The 15,591-nt window shown below is 38.6% G+C and overlaps 2 protein-coding genes across 2 annotated transcripts; one reads left to right on the top strand and one right to left on the bottom strand.

The window, feature by feature from the left end:
* On the top strand, window positions 295-1,229 carry LOC18771689 (zinc finger protein 593). Its single transcript, XM_007202710.2, has 3 exons — window positions 295-486; window positions 585-693; window positions 930-1,229. Exons 1-3 carry the CDS (start codon window positions 402-404, stop codon window positions 1,090-1,092), a joined length of 357 nt encoding a protein of 118 aa, XP_007202772.1. The 5' UTR covers window positions 295-401; the 3' UTR covers window positions 1,093-1,229.
* LOC18770709 (ABC transporter B family member 1) lies at window positions 6,442-12,887 on the bottom strand. Its single transcript, XM_007204620.2, has 10 exons — window positions 12,051-12,887; window positions 11,904-11,958; window positions 11,626-11,801; window positions 11,304-11,504; window positions 10,895-11,154; window positions 10,494-10,810; window positions 10,134-10,357; window positions 8,966-9,339; window positions 8,126-8,840; window positions 6,442-7,869 (listed from the first exon to the last, which is right to left on the bottom strand). Exons 1-10 carry the CDS (start codon window positions 12,552-12,554, stop codon window positions 6,580-6,582), a joined length of 4,116 nt encoding a protein of 1,371 aa, XP_007204682.1. The 5' UTR covers window positions 12,555-12,887; the 3' UTR covers window positions 6,442-6,579.

The raw sequence follows: 15,591 nt of genomic DNA, 5'->3' as shown, positions 1-15,591 counted from the left end.
TTAGCTCCTCCTTATATACCAATAACAGTTTGACACATGTAAAAGTAACTCCTTAAAATTACAAAAAGAAAAATTTATGCATGCATGGCAGACTGTGATTGATTTTTAAGGAGGAATAACTCTTTACACGCAAGGAACGAAATATTTTCCTTAAAGAAATCTCATGGATATTATTGGGCCTGAAAACTGGGCTTTCATCCCTCTTAAACACCAGCAAATCTCTTATATCATCTGGGCCTGCAAATTGGGCTCTTATAGGTCACGCGAACGACAAGTCGACCAGATAAACTTCGAAACGGCACCGCGTATTACATCCCCTCTTTTACTTTCTAGGGTTTCCAGTGAAGCCAAACGAAATCCCAACTCGCAGTCACAGAGGCCAAACTTCGGAGCCAAGAAAAATGGGAGGCAAGTGCCCACACAGAAGCGTCAAGAAAAGGAGATACTCTCACAAGACTCACCGCCGCGCCAAATTCCTCGTCAATGATATCCTTTTGTTTTATCCCTCAATTATTATTTTTCCTTTTATTTGCATTTTCAATTTGTGAATTGTGAATTGGTTCCTTGACTGAGAATTTGATCACGTGATGATATGGTGTATGATAGTCTGAATAAGGCAGATGAGCAGACGAAGCCATTGCCTCCTGATCAAGATCTCCCTGGGATGGGTCAATTCTACTGTCTTCACTGCGAGTAAGCTTTTCTATTCTTTTTTTTATTTTTTATAATGAAATGGCCCCAAGAACGGCTTTTCTATTCTTTCGCTTCTTGATTTTCAATGTAAAAAATGTTTATCTGTGTCTGTTTGGTTGCTGAGAACAGAACAGAAAAAAAAGACCCAGCTTTGAGATTCATATCCAATACTAGTTTTTATTAGCTGGGTTTTGTTCCTTTTTCGTAAAGTAAGTAACTTGATGTTGAAATTGCAGCCGGTACTTCAATAATGCGGCGGTGAGGGATGACCATTTCAAGACAAAGCGTCACAGGAGGCGTGTAAAGCTGCTGATGGAAGCACCACACACCCAGCTGGATGCTGATTTAGCTGCTGGGATGGGTATGCCTGATAATGGTCCCAAGCTTATGTCTTTCTGAGCTTTCTTATTTTTGCTTTTTATATTCCTTGTAGTTGAAGATACATGATACATGCTGATGTTGTAAGAATGGTCTCTCTCTATAAGAAGATATAGTTGTTACTTGTTTGTGAAGTACAAGTGCACGATTTTTCACCAGTTTTCATCTTGGTTTTTTTTATGGTCTCTCTGGTTGTTTTTGGTTACCAACTAGAGGGCCTCTTAGTCTAGTGATACTTGCGAGATCCAAAGTTCGAATTCCCCTCTCCTTATATAAAAAGTTTGTTCTCAGTTATCTTCTTTTCGCGGATGTGCATCATTAGTCTAATGCCTGACATAGGATAGTTATGTTTAACTGCAAGTAACTGCACATGCGTACTTGTAAATTTGGGTCTGCATTGGCACAAAGTTCCTCTAGCAGTTGCTCTTCTGCTTTTCTGGAATCTTTCTTCCGGAAACTATCCCAGTCGATAGTAGGTTCTGAGGTCGATAGGCATCACTTTCTCAATTTCAGTAAACCTGTGCGAGGGCAGGGGTGGATATAGCCAAGTGGATCAAGGCAGTGAACTCATTTGGTTGCAAATGGGATCAACAGTCTCATATTGTCATTTTCTTGAGGATTACAGTGCATGGTATTTACCTTTGGGGCATGATTTTGGCATTCCAAATCTCAACTCCGTCACTCCTCTACCACTCACAAATGAAGAGTGCATGATGTAATTTAAGGAAAATCATCGCCCTTTACATTTTCCAGCAAATAGGGAAGTAGCCTTGGGCTCATAACCCCACCCTCAGTGCAGACCAAATCCTTTAACTCCTTATTTGCTAGAAGCTTTAAAGGGAGATTGAAAGTATATGGTTTTTAGGTTCTCTGGTTGTAGTTGCAGTAATTTCGAGCATTTTTGTCGATTCCCAAGTCCATGAATGCCCCATTCAGATATGGAGTAATATAACTCTTATCTCATTAAGCTGGAAACAAATGCATCCAATTATGTACTTCACATTCCTCATATCTTGTCTTGTCTTGTCTTGCACCAGTATTGTGCTGCGGACTCTCAAGTTTCTATTGCCTCTGTTTGCAATTAGGCAATGTAATGGCTCTAGCTATTTCTTCAATTAAGATTCCCTACTTCCCTATGATTATATGCAAAGTATTTGCCCATTGTTGGCCGTTATGAAATGATCCTAAGGTGCATTACAAATTGGAATTTGCATTTGACAGAAATCATCTTTTGCCCATTTTAGTTTCCATCCGAATCATCAGTTTTCTGAGATCTGAGATGCAATTTCTCACTAAATGCGTTCCATCTCTCTGGCCGCCTCTTGCCCTCAAAGTCAAAGCTAAAGGTTTGACCAATTTTAATTGATTGGGTGTCAAAATTCAAATGGTTGGGTTGGGTCAGGTTGGCCTAATGGGTTAGCCCAAAGGTGTATAAATAATAATATCTCAAAGAATCAAAAACATCTAACTTCTCTATGCAGAGAATCTGCAAGCCAACAACATAGGCCAATTGAATACACTGCTTTGGAATTGTCTTATTCATCAATGCTCTAGTGAAGCTACACTCTTTCTTTAGACTAACTTTTCACCTAGTAGTATTTGTTTTTCCAATGTTAGAGGAGTCAAATTCAAATTCCGAAGCCCGAATCTCCCCCCCTCTCCGCAACAAAATCCCACTTGCTTGTTTTTTATGAAAACAGAGAAAGTTACAACAAAAATCCTCTGAGGATCCCAATATTCCAGAAATCAAAACAAAATTAACTGTCAATTTAATATTACTACCCAAACCCCCTTTTTCTTTAGGATTGATAGGATGGGTAATGCTAGGGACACTAAATTTTTGTACTAAATTTGAATCTCAGATGATGTGTCAAATCACATGTCATTAATTTTAAATAATCAAATTATCACATGTATTAAAAGTAATTTATCATTTGATATAATAATTATGAAGAAAAAAAAATTCGAGTGTAACCTAAAAACCCAAAAATTGATTGTGTTATCAAACCACCAAAGCACCACCATATTCCCAACCATCTAATCTCCAGGCTCATGGCCGTCTCATCATGCATAATGGAATTGGAGATGGGCTGCCTCAGTTTCATTCCTGCTACGCCACCAGGTTGCTAATATGCCTATATACATGGTCATGGTTACAAATGAATAGAAGATGGGGCCGCTTGGCGTAGAAGCTGAAGAATTGCAAGCTTTAATCGCCTACACCCAAATGAACAAGTCCACCAACATGCGGCAAAACCCATAAATTTTGTATGAAGAGGGTAAAATATGAAGAACTTTTAATCCAATATGGTTGCTATCAAGGTCTAAAATATCAATGGTTTAGGCTCCGTTTGGGATTGCTTTTTTAGGCAAAAAATCTACTTCACTTTAAAGTTAAGCAATTTAAGGTGTTTGGTAAAAATAAAATATCACGATTATTTTAAAAGCAATGACCTTTTGACAATAACTTTTAAAAGCAGGCTCTGAGTTGCTTTTCAAAGTTGCTTTTAAAAGAAGCAGAGATGAGCCTTTAATGAATTTTTTTAATTCCTCCACAACCACCACCTCCACAACAACAACCACCATCACATCCTCCTCCACCTTCGCCACCACAACTACCACAACCACAACCTCTTCCACCTCCACCTCAACCTCTACTATCACCACCTCCACCTCCTCATCTTCAACCTCCACCACCTCCATCACAACCACCTCCACCTCCACTTCCACAACCACCACCACCTCTTTCACCACTACCTTCACCTCTATCTCTTTCACCACCACTACTACCACCATATGATTAACGCATAACGCTTTCAACATCATGTATATTTTAGTCATTATTCACAAGTACAACAGTTTTATATTAAATTTTTACCAAACAGTTTTGACACTATTTTTTATATTAACAACACTTTAAAAATATTGTTTACCAAACATGAAGCTGCTTTACTTTACAGCTAATTATTTTCAAAGAACAGCAGAATCAATTTTTTTTTAAAAAGTAACAGCAATCCCAAACTGGCCCTTAACCATAAGGTGTGGTGCGGTTAGCAAACTACCACCTCTAGCTGGTGAGCTATCTAGTACCTCAATGGCAGGGATTTGAAACCCGTTAAAAGCACTTTGTGGCTAGAGACAAGCCGAACCCAAAAGTGTATAAATAATAATATCTCAAAGAAAGATGAAAAAACATCTACTTCTCTATGCAGAATATCTGCAAGCCAACAACATAGGCCACTTGAATACACTGCTTTGGAATTGTTTTATTCACCATATATGAATATTTCAACAGTAAAAAAGTGATCTGTCAATACATAAAGTATTAGATGAGTGGCTTTAATAGTCCCAACGACTACCGGTACCATAAGACCTGCGAGGTTGATTATATCAACTGCACCCAATGTCTTTGTCCGACCAGCTCCAACAGCAAATGATGACTTCTTCTTTTTTTGTCTAAATTCTCGCACATTATACGGATGCTATGATTCAAATCTAGACAACAAACATTAGTGAGTCCTTTCCGTAAATGATGACTTTAAAGAATTCTAAAACACAACATATTTAAAAGTAGCTTGACATTATTATGGCTAAGTTGTTTTTGTGAATCCCAGACAACAAGCATGGGATCATTATTGTACTAGCTCCTCTAGTCAACCAGAATTTTTATTTTTATTTTTTCATTTTCAGAGCAAGATAGAGTAATTGAATTTGAACTACCGTAAGCGGCGCCCAAGCATTGACGGAAAAACTTTGTTGATAAAAAATGAAATCAGTACACTCGGGTTCAATTCAAATGCTCTGTCCAGTGTCCATAGTCGCACTTGCACCCTTTGTGTGTGTCCTTTCAGTCTGAACCCTTTTCAGAAATGGAGAACAGCCTATTGTTGTATTTCCAGCTTGAAGAGGATAATCATAAGCTTCAGGTATTTCTGTCTCTTCCATTTGTTTCTCACCTTTTCCATTTCTGTTGCAGACAAGGAATATGAACTTTGCTATGAGTAATAGCAGTCTGTTATTGTTCCCACTATCCCAAAAAGAGAGGATGCAAACAAAATGATTCAGGTCAATAAATAAAGCAAGGAAGACTTTAGACTCCAAAACAAATAGAAGGGGTCACAATATGGGCCACTGCCATCAATCTCTTCTGTGGAGTAATTTTTCCGCGTCATTGTATTGGTGTTATCAATCCATCCATGTTACCCTAAAATATAAACCCATTACGCATTCATATCCTTATTTTCTTTGGGACAAAGAGATTAGGTGTGTCCACTCCCACACATATCACCCATATATCAAAACACCAAAATCTTTCTATGATCCTGTCATTTTCCAATGCCATATCCTCTCTCTCAAAGGCTCGTCCACTACCAGCCACTGTTTTGAAGTATTAATTTTCCCTCCACCTCTTGGGTCTTTGTCTATTTCCCCATCTTTATTCAGTTTTCCCTCCATTGATGTTGTCTTTAAATTAATGCACATGATGGGCAACCACCATGTGAATGAGCTCTCAATAATTCTGTCCCCCACAAGCTCTATCAAATATGCATGCATGCCCTGTTGAGATCAAGACTGGACTATTTCACAAATCCGTTGGACCAATCATGTTCAGAGTTTGGATAGTGACATGTAATATATAATCAGAAGCCTAACATGCCATTCATCCTAAGGTCTACATCCTGAGGCCGTCATACCCATTTTCTGTGCGATCAGTGTCTGAGAGTGATGGAATTCTAACATATCCTTCAGACATGCTCAAATTGCAAGGCTGCTGATCATTGTTGTGACTTGTGTGAATAACAATTGGCTTCCGGGCAATATTGAATTTGGCAATTAAAGTTTGCACACATGTTGGTTTCTAGGCCAAGTTTTCATCATGTTCCCAGAGGTATAAGATTCGCATCAATGTTGTCAGGGCCCAACATCTTTCACCAGTACAACATTGATTGGACCGTGGGAGCTTATAGCTCAAGTAGTTAAAAGTACTTACCTTTATATCCGAGATCCAAAGTTCGATTTTCCCCTCCTCAAATATCTCTTGGATAAAAAATTAAATATTTATAAATAAAAAAACATTGATCGGACCAGGTACTTTATGCCTACGTATGTACCTATCGAGTCTTTTCACCTAAAAGCTTAAACCTTGAGAATAATGGTAAATCAATTATCACAGAGGAATTTCACTTTTTAAATCGTTTGGACCACAACAGTTGTCCAACACCATCACTTGTTTGAAACATTGGGTACCATGTTATGATTATTTCTTAAGAGCATAAGTGAAAATGCACAAGGGTGTAAGTTATCTATTTCAATCTTGAGGGAAGTATTTGTCATTATCATTTTCTTCAAAGATTCATAGGGTAGAACATATATGGTAAAAATAGGTGGGAGTAAAAGAAAGAAAGATAATACATATACTATACCAAAACAGAAAAACAAAAACAAAAACCCAAAAAATCAGATGGGGTATACGGGATATACTCCTCTTTACTGGCGTGTGGCTTCACCTTACTTGCCTTCTCTATCTTCATCATCTCTGGGTTTTACTGAAGAACTTGAACCTGATGCCATTCCAATGGCCTGGGTGTGTGTGAACCGTTGTAGCTGTATCATGCGCGCGTAACACCCATCCGGGTAATTTTTCAATAGATGGGAGTGAGATCCTTGCTCTGCCACTTTCCCATCATCAATCACTGCAATGACATGGGCATTCCTGATAGTTGATAGTCTGTGTGCAACCACAATTGTGGTTTTCCCTGAGCAAGCACGATCCAGAGCCTCTTGAATAGATCTCTCAGACTCAGCATCAAGTGCACTTGTTGCCTCATCAAGAAGCATAAGCTCAGCCTTCCTCAATAAGGCCCTGGCAATAGCAACTCTTTGTTTCTGTCCTCCAGATAGTTGAACTCCTCTCTCCCCAACAAATGTTTTGTACCCTTCCGGCAATGCAGATATGAACTTGTGAGCATTGGCCATATTTGCAGCTTCAATGATCTCAGCCTCAGTTGCTGACTCGTGCCCATAAGCAATGTTTTCATATATGGTTGTAGCAAAGAGGCATGGCTCCTGAGGAACCACGGCTATGTGCCTCCTTAGGGACTTGAGATTGTATTTTCGAATGTCCTTTCCATCAACCATAACTCGTCCTGATGTCGGGTCGTAGAACCGCTGTATCAGTGCAATGACTGAGCTCTTGCCACACCCACTAGGACCAACAAGGGCAAGAGTCTTGCCTGCTCGGGCACGGAGGGAGAGGTCACGGAAAACAGGGACATCAGGGCGAGTAGGGTAAGAAAAGTCTACATGCTTGAGTTCAACTTCTCCACGCAAACGATCAGGGACAACAGTAGCATCTGGATCATCAGGTTCAATTTCAGTTTTGCGGTCAAGGAGGTCAAAGACTGATCGCATTGCTCGACCACCTTTAATAAAGTCAGGTGCTAGTGTTAGTGTTTCTGCTGCCCCATTAGCGGACACCATCAGGACCATGAAAACTCGGATTGTCTTTGAGAAATCGGAGATTCCATGCTTTACAAGCCAGGAAGCATACCAAAGACCTAGAGCATAGGAACCGTAAAGTGCAAACTGAGCTATCCCAAAACCACTGCCAGCAATCTGGCCCTTCCAAAAGCACCGGCGTAGGGGAATCTGGAGGTTGCTGGAGAAAAGACCAACAATTTTTCCCTCTGAATTGAATGCTGCAACAGTCCTTACATTGGCTATGGCCTCCCCAGCCAGTTGGGTGGCCTTGGCATGTGCACCTTCGAGGTCTCCAGAGAAACCCGTCATGAACATTTTCTGTTACAGACTCAATAAAAGAAACAGCAAATACAGGAATATGTCAATGGATAATCTATCGTACAACAGTAAAATATGCCTTAATTTAAATTTGAGTATCTTGTGTTTTCCCTAATTAAAATTTTCTAGTCTGAATGTCATGGCCAGAGTCCAATTAGTTTCCTAATAATTCTACCATAGATAACAAATAAATTCCCAATCTCTGTACATTGTCACCATGCATGCTTGAAGAACTATTTAGGGAAAAAAAAATTACCTGCAACACTGTGGCTGCAACAACCACAGGGAAGACAGCTATAAGGACAAGGGCAAGGCGCCATTGCAAAACAAATCCTGCAGTGCAAGCAACCAGCATGAGTGCTGTGTTCTGTACAATAACAGAAATCCTGTCTCCAATGGCTGATCTGACATTGTTGGCATCAAGAGCCAGCCTTGCTGCAATCCTGGCACTCTCATTTTCCTCCTGATCAAACCATGCCATTTCATTTTTCAGAACTGCTGTCAGCATTTTCTCCCTCACTCGTTTTGTAAGGTTTTCTCCCACAATATCCCAAAAGAAATGTTGCAGTGTGTTGAAGAGAAGTGCAGCTGATGAAAGTCCAATTAACAAATAGCAGTACTTATTAATCTGTTTGATCATGAAGTCATGGTCCGGATTGTAGTAGACGCTGAGGACAGCACTTAGAACATATGCAAAGAAAGCACTAAGAGAACCACAAACAACAGACCCAATTGAACCAACTAAAGCATAAACCCATTCAGGAGAGTTCATTTTAGCAAGGCGCCAGAAGGAACTAGCTTGCTCCTTGAAGGGAAGTTTTTCTAGCCGGTAATTGGGATACGAGGCATCAAGGGAGAGACTAAAATCAGAAGTAGAAAAGTCCGATAGCCGGCGTGAGTATGGTGATCGACCATATGAGGAATTTCGGGCAATTATAGGTGAGCTAACAGAGTTTCTGGCACTAGAAGGCCTGAAAAATGAAGACCCACGATAAGTATTGAGTTCTCAGCTTAAAAACTATCCATTTACAACAGAGATCAAAAAAATGTGCAGTTGCTTAGTCTCAAAAGACAATAAAGACTCCACAATATGTACCTTGCACTGCTCTTTCTGGCATTGTTGAGAGCAGTTTCATGTGCCATCTCTTGCATTCGGATGAGCTTGGCATATACACCATTTTCTCCTTTCGAAATGAGTTCATCATGGGCTCCGATTTCAGACACAGTTCCTTGTTGGAGTACAGCTACAAGGTCAGCTTTGCGAATGGTTGATAAGCGATGGGCAATGACAAGAGTTGTCCTGCCAATCATAAACCGGTCAAGGGCTTCTTGCACCAGCTTTTCTGACTCAGAGTCCAATGCACTTGTTGCCTCATCTAAGAGTAGGATTGCTGGGTTTTTCAGCATTGCCCTTGCTATGGCTATTCTCTGCTTCTGCCCTCCAGATAGTTGCAGTCCTCTTTCCCCTACCTGCCATTTTCAACTTATTATTAAATTTGTATGATAATTTTACTCTCTGATGTTCATTTTTTTCCAACAATTCTTATCCTTCTTATTTACTCCCAAACACAAACTACAGAAAGAGATTAAAATTCAACAGCAGCTTGGGGTTGGACTTTCAAACTATGAATGAATTAAATGAAAAATTCCTTCTCAAACAATAAATTAATAGTCCCCTCTGCAATCCCACTTGTATGTTCAATTTATTATCTATTTTATCGCCATCAATCACCATCATCAGGCACTTCTCATTTTCCATTTTCTTTATATTTTTTTGTCTTTAATCATATAGAAATAGATTATTTCTTAGATTTTGTTAAGTTATAGAGAATAATGGAACCCCTTCTTCCCTTCCTTATATATATTGTTTGTCTTGTACTTCCTTTCATTTAATCTAATAAATATTCCCTTCTACTTTATTTAGTCCATGTTTCACCATGGATATGCAAAGGCCTACTTATTTCTGCACATGCAGTGTTGACTGCTGCATGTTACTTTCTACAAAATGCAGACATGACCAAACGCTTCCCCACATTGACTTTTAAAAAAAAAAACCAGCTTAAGATAAAGTTAGGTCTTGTTGGTTGACCAAATCAACCAATGCATCTTTAATGACATAACAGAAGCAACTATAGGCCATTAGAATTTCAACTAAATCTGGCCCCCTTCAGTTCAGATTCATAATGAAAATTTGCCCTCAAGAATTATAGTAAATATTTACAGTAATTATAACAAATGGTATATTACTATCTTAATTAGCTAACCTGAGTATCAAAACCGTCAGGAAGTTTGACAATGAATGAATGGGCATTGGCAACTCTGGCAGCTTCTTCAATCTCAACTTGGTCTGCATCAGGCCTTCCCAAAAGTATATTTTCTTTAATGGTGGTAGCAAACAGAGCTGGCTCTTGGCTCACAAGCCCTATTTGCTGTCTCAGCCACCTTAGTTTCAAGGTCTTTATGTCATGCCCATCTAGCAGAACTTGTCCTGCACAGGTTAAAAGAGCATTTTCATTAACAACACATTTCGAAACGAAAACACAAGCCCACATGGAAATATATGAACTCAGGAAACTTCTACTGGAAATTTGGAACAAAAAAAATGAAATTGGTGGATAATTTACCTGAGGAGGGATCATAAAATCTCTCAATGAGGGAGACCACAGTGCTTTTACCGGAGCCACTGCTACCAACCAAGGCTATGGTCTTTCCAGCCGGAACATTCAAAGAGAAATTGTTGAGGATGCGAACATCCTGCCTTGATGGGTAGGCAAAGTCTACATTTTTCAGCTCCACTAGTCCTGTAACAGACTCTAGTTCCAAGCCTGCTTCACTATTCCGGTCCATGCCCGGTTTGTGATCAATAATTTTGAAAATCTTCCCAGCTGCAACTTTAGCCTTTGCAAAAGCACCCATGCTTGGGGCAGATTGTCCTAAAGCCCTGTTGATCAAAGAGAACTATGAGCAAACAAAATTTAATTAGTAAAACCTTTTGAGAAGAGAACACATGTAACATGGTACTTACAGTCCACCTATCATGACAGCAAACATGGTAGCTATGGCAAGACCGCCATTGGTGAAATGATGCCTAACAAGATAACCCCCATACCAGAGAAGAAGTGCATAGCAACAGAAAACAACAAAGTAAGTTGCTCCAAGTCCCATTCCTTTAGCAAATCCACTCTTGTAACCAAGCCTCTGAGCCACCTTCAATGCTGAGGAGTATGTTTGTAGTGCTCTTGATTCCCCAACGAACGACAAAACAACTCGAATTTGAACTACAGTCTGCAATTTTGTTAAAAATCAGCTAAACCCATAAACAGAAACAGCTCAAATTTGCCACAAATGAAGTGAAAAAAGTTGTATTCTCCTTAGTTTCTAGCAATTGAAACTCAGAGGCAGATATGAGATAATAGGAAGTTGCATTTACTGACCTGTTCTACAGTGTGTCCTGCTTGTGAAAGAGCTTCTTGGCTCTTGCCTGAGAGCTTGCCTAATGTGGTGGTATGTATGGCTCCAATTACAGCTATTAGAGGAACAACAGCAAGAGTGACAAGAGCTAATTGCCACACAGCAGTGAAACCCACCACAAATCCAGACACAAATGTTGCCATGTAGTGAATGAAATTACCCAACTACACAAACAAAGCAGAAAAGCAAACATGTTAGCCTGAAAAAAAAAAAAAAAAAAAAACCCCAAATGGGAACCAAGTGACCAAAAAGAAATTTTAAGCAAAGTTCTGGGCTTTGCTTCACCTTCTCGCTAATGGCGTCTTGGACCATCACTGCATCGGTGTTAATGGCAAAAACGACGTCGGAGGTTCGAACCTCTGTATCAAAGTACTGAATGTCCTGGTTCAGAGCAGCTTCAAGGTACTTGATCCTCATTTTAGTTGATTGACGTTCTCCCGTCCACATCCAGCAAGAAATCTCTGCAGCAAAATTAGCAAAGGTCTTTCAATTACATAAACAAAACCCAGAAATGAAAAACCAAAATGAGAAAGGCAACTGAGCTAAAGAGAAGAAAAGCTCACCTGCCCATGAAGATGCCCATATTGCAGCTCCAACCACAAGAAAATACAACGCATACTGCAAATTCACAAAGACACAGAGACAAAAGAGAATGAGGTTTGATCACATTCAAAGTGTTAAGAACATGAGATAGTGAATTATAACAATACCTTCAAAACCTCTTGCATCATCTTATCCATGTCGTTTGCATTTGCACCAAAAGAATTAACAAGATCGGCGAAGAAACGAAGAAAGATAGGCAAAGAGCAACCATGCACGATTGCTCCAACAGACCCAATTGCCATCAGAACATAATCCAACCCATCAGCAAATCTGAAAAGCTCTCCAAACCCAACTGAGGGAAAAGCCTCAGGCTTTTCACCACCACTACTGTTACCTCCATCACCACCACCACTAGAGTCTTTTTTGGGCTCAGAGCTCTCCATTGCCTCTCTTCTCTCTGCCTTGTTCACAACTTCTTGAGCTTCCTGGTCCTCCACTCTCGGGTCTCTGTCTAGAGCTGCTGCTGTTGTTGTTGACGGTGTTGTTGGCTTTGATGGGTTGGTTTTAAATGGGTCAGAAGAAGGCTCAGCGTCAGACACCAGCTCAAGGCCTTGCATTTCGGACCATCTCCACTGCTCAATCGTCTTTATCCCCTGAGAATCTTGTGACATTTGCAAAATTCGTAGCTTTATGAGCAAACCAAACTCTGTCTCTCTCTCTCTCTCTCTCTCTCTCTCTCTCTCTTCTCTGTCTCTCTCTTTATTATCTCAATCTACCTGGTGGCTTTTGAGCTCATGTCTTTGCTTCCTCACTTTTCCAAATTTATTAATTTTTAACCCCCTTTTGGTTGTGTTTTCTTCTGCTTTCACTACGCTCATATTTTGTTGTTTTCTGAGTTTTTCGTGTTTCTGTTTCCATTGGTGCTCAGTATATCTCGTGCTTTGGTGTGTTACGGTTGGTGGGATTGCTTCACTTTGCTTCTTCTGTAAATATAAGAAACACACTAAACACCACACACAGTGACAGCTTGGGTAAATTGAAGAGAGAGAGAGAGAGAGAGAGAGAGAACAGAGGAAACAGAGGAACAGAGAGGGATTTTCCACCCGACAAACAACACTGTGTGAAAACTTAAAGATGGGGTTTTTTGACCAAAACAGATTCAAAGCAGAACACCCAATAGAAAAAATATTTTTAAAACCCCCAATTCTTAAATTTTATTTTTATTTTTCCTATTTTAAATCACATTGACAGTTGATTCTTAATTCCCTTCTTGCTTTGGCTTCTTCTGCAAGTTAAATTGTAAAAGCACGCACACGAAAAAAAATTTCCCTTTCTTCCAAAAGTTCATACCTGCCCTCCTCTCTGTCTATCTCCTGTAAATCCGGCGTTTTTTGCTACTCACTGTACCCTTCACCACCATAAATAAATAAACTTGATTAATTATTTAAAAGCAACCCAAACAGATCCTCCACTATAAATAATGAAATTATGGTTCCATTATTATTCATTAGTTATAGCAGTGGAGTGGTACATTTTCTTTGAATGTTGACTATGGAAACTGTGGACGGTGAGCTAAGTTTTGTCAATGTAAACTCTGCTATTTTGCCATAAAGCTAGCTGCTTTCATTGAAAAAAAAAACTCTGCTAATTCTGCTGAAATGAACCCAATTTGTAATTTCCAAGTTTGCCTTGATTTTTGAATAAAAAATCAAAGTGGGATTTCAGGAAATTGTCAGCAAGTGGTGGACAAATCTGAGGATTCCTCTAATCTTTTCAGAAATGACAGCGAATTATTGGATTTGTTTAGGTCCAAGTATGAGCTTCTGTTAAGTTTGCAGTCTAAGTAGTGATTAAACTTGAGCCACTGTGTTCAGAGACTGAGAATTCAGAGAAGAGAGCATTAAAAAAAAAAAAAAAAAAAAGAGGTGGGTTGGCTTCTAATCACGCTTTGAGTTTAATAAATGAACTAGGTTGTGAGTCAGCTCCTTTTTTAGCTAAAATACAATAAACTGACTGCCATCTGACACTCTGAAAATACCTTGGAGTTGCAATTTTTTAAGTGTTGTTTTTGTACTGGGATTGTGACCAAATTTGAGAAATTTTATCTTCTTTTTTTGTTTGCCTGATAAGAGAAATTTAATTAGAAATGAGAAATCGTTGTGAGAGTTATTAAAAAAAAAAAAAAAAGCATTTTAAGGAATAAAGGAAAAGTGAGTTTTGATATCTTTCTCTCTTTTCACGCTTACAGTACTGTCTCTGGCTCTCCCCTCTGCAAGGTTCTTTGTGGCAAGCCTAAGTTTTTGCCTCCACCCACGGGCGTTTGTCGAGTAATGTAACTCCTGCCTTAGAAAATGCCACTTGTGTTGCAGTTTTTCACATGTTATGCCATTCATTCACCCATGGATTCTGAGTTTTCTAAATGTCACACACAACAAGGATCTAAACCCTCTGCTTGTTTTTTCTCTGCTTTGATTTGCTTGATGTTTATTTTAGACGTGTTACTTTGTTACAAAATCATCTAATGACTAAAATATTGACACCTCACATTAAAAAAGAAAAACAAAACAAGTATTTAAGTCCTCCTTGCGTCTCCTTCCCCTAATTCATTCTTCATCATGTAATCTCTGTAATTAAAGAATCTCATTCATAGCAATAAGAAGTGAGTATAATTGAAGTCACCAAAAATTCATGCTTGAATATTAATTATACATCAAAAAAGCAATTTGAGACTTTATTTGAATTCTTATTTCATCATTTAGACTGTAAAGTTTGATTTGAGCTCTAAATTAATGCACGTCAAAATGAAGAAGAAGAAAACAAAACATTTGAGAAGAAGAAGAGATGTCGGTGATGGTAAGAATTTCTTAGTTGGTGTTTTAGCTTGTAAAAGTGATGACGCAAATTTAAATCTGATGATCCAAGCTTGCTGCATATCTATAACCAAAATCAGATTTTTGCATGGAAAAACTTTGGTGACGAAAAGATTGATGAGCAATAAGATTTTGGGGCTGGGGGGAAACCTGCAGATAAGGAAGGAGGAGGAAAAAAAAACTGCTAGAGACATTAGTTTAGGCGTTAGTTAAGTTAGGGTTTTTTGTTTCATTTTTAATTAAGCGTAAATTGGGTTTTAATTTTAAGGATGATATGTCTAATTAAAATCTCTTAGCTTAAATTTTAATAAGATAACATGCAGAGAAAAAAAGTCAAGTAAATCATGACAAATAAAATCATAACAAGATGATCCGAATCCACACAACAAACACCACCAATTTATTGATGTGTTCAGTTGTTTGGGTTTTGGCATATTTGTTGCATGAATGCCATAAATAATGATGCCTACTTCTTTTCTTTTGTTTAGTGGATGAAGAATTTAAGTTATTGCTCACAATGAGTTATGTTGCATCTAGCTTAGTTATGATTATGTTATACCTTATGATCTTGCAAGAAAGATGATCTCATGATTCTATAAGAATTCATACTTTACATTCACACTTTTCTCGTGTTAAAATTTGATTGTTTGTATCAAATATTAACTTGGCATGTTTGTATCAAATATTAATTTGGGATTTTTGAGCATATGAAGAATCCGATTTTTCAAATAAATTTCTTGCTTTCATTCTACTCTATCTGTGTGTATGTGTAATTTCATATGTGTAATGTGTGTGAGTTTAGATTGTTATCGCCTCTCTTAATACGAAATTTTTTAAA

The sequence above is a fragment of the Prunus persica genome, chromosome G7 (genome assembly GCF_000346465.2).
Source record: "Prunus persica cultivar Lovell chromosome G7, Prunus_persica_NCBIv2, whole genome shotgun sequence".
In the NCBI taxonomy this organism is placed as follows: domain Eukaryota; kingdom Viridiplantae; phylum Streptophyta; class Magnoliopsida; order Rosales; family Rosaceae; genus Prunus; species Prunus persica.
Note: the sequence above shows the minus strand (reverse complement) of the source record. Positions and strands in the feature narration are given on the sequence as shown.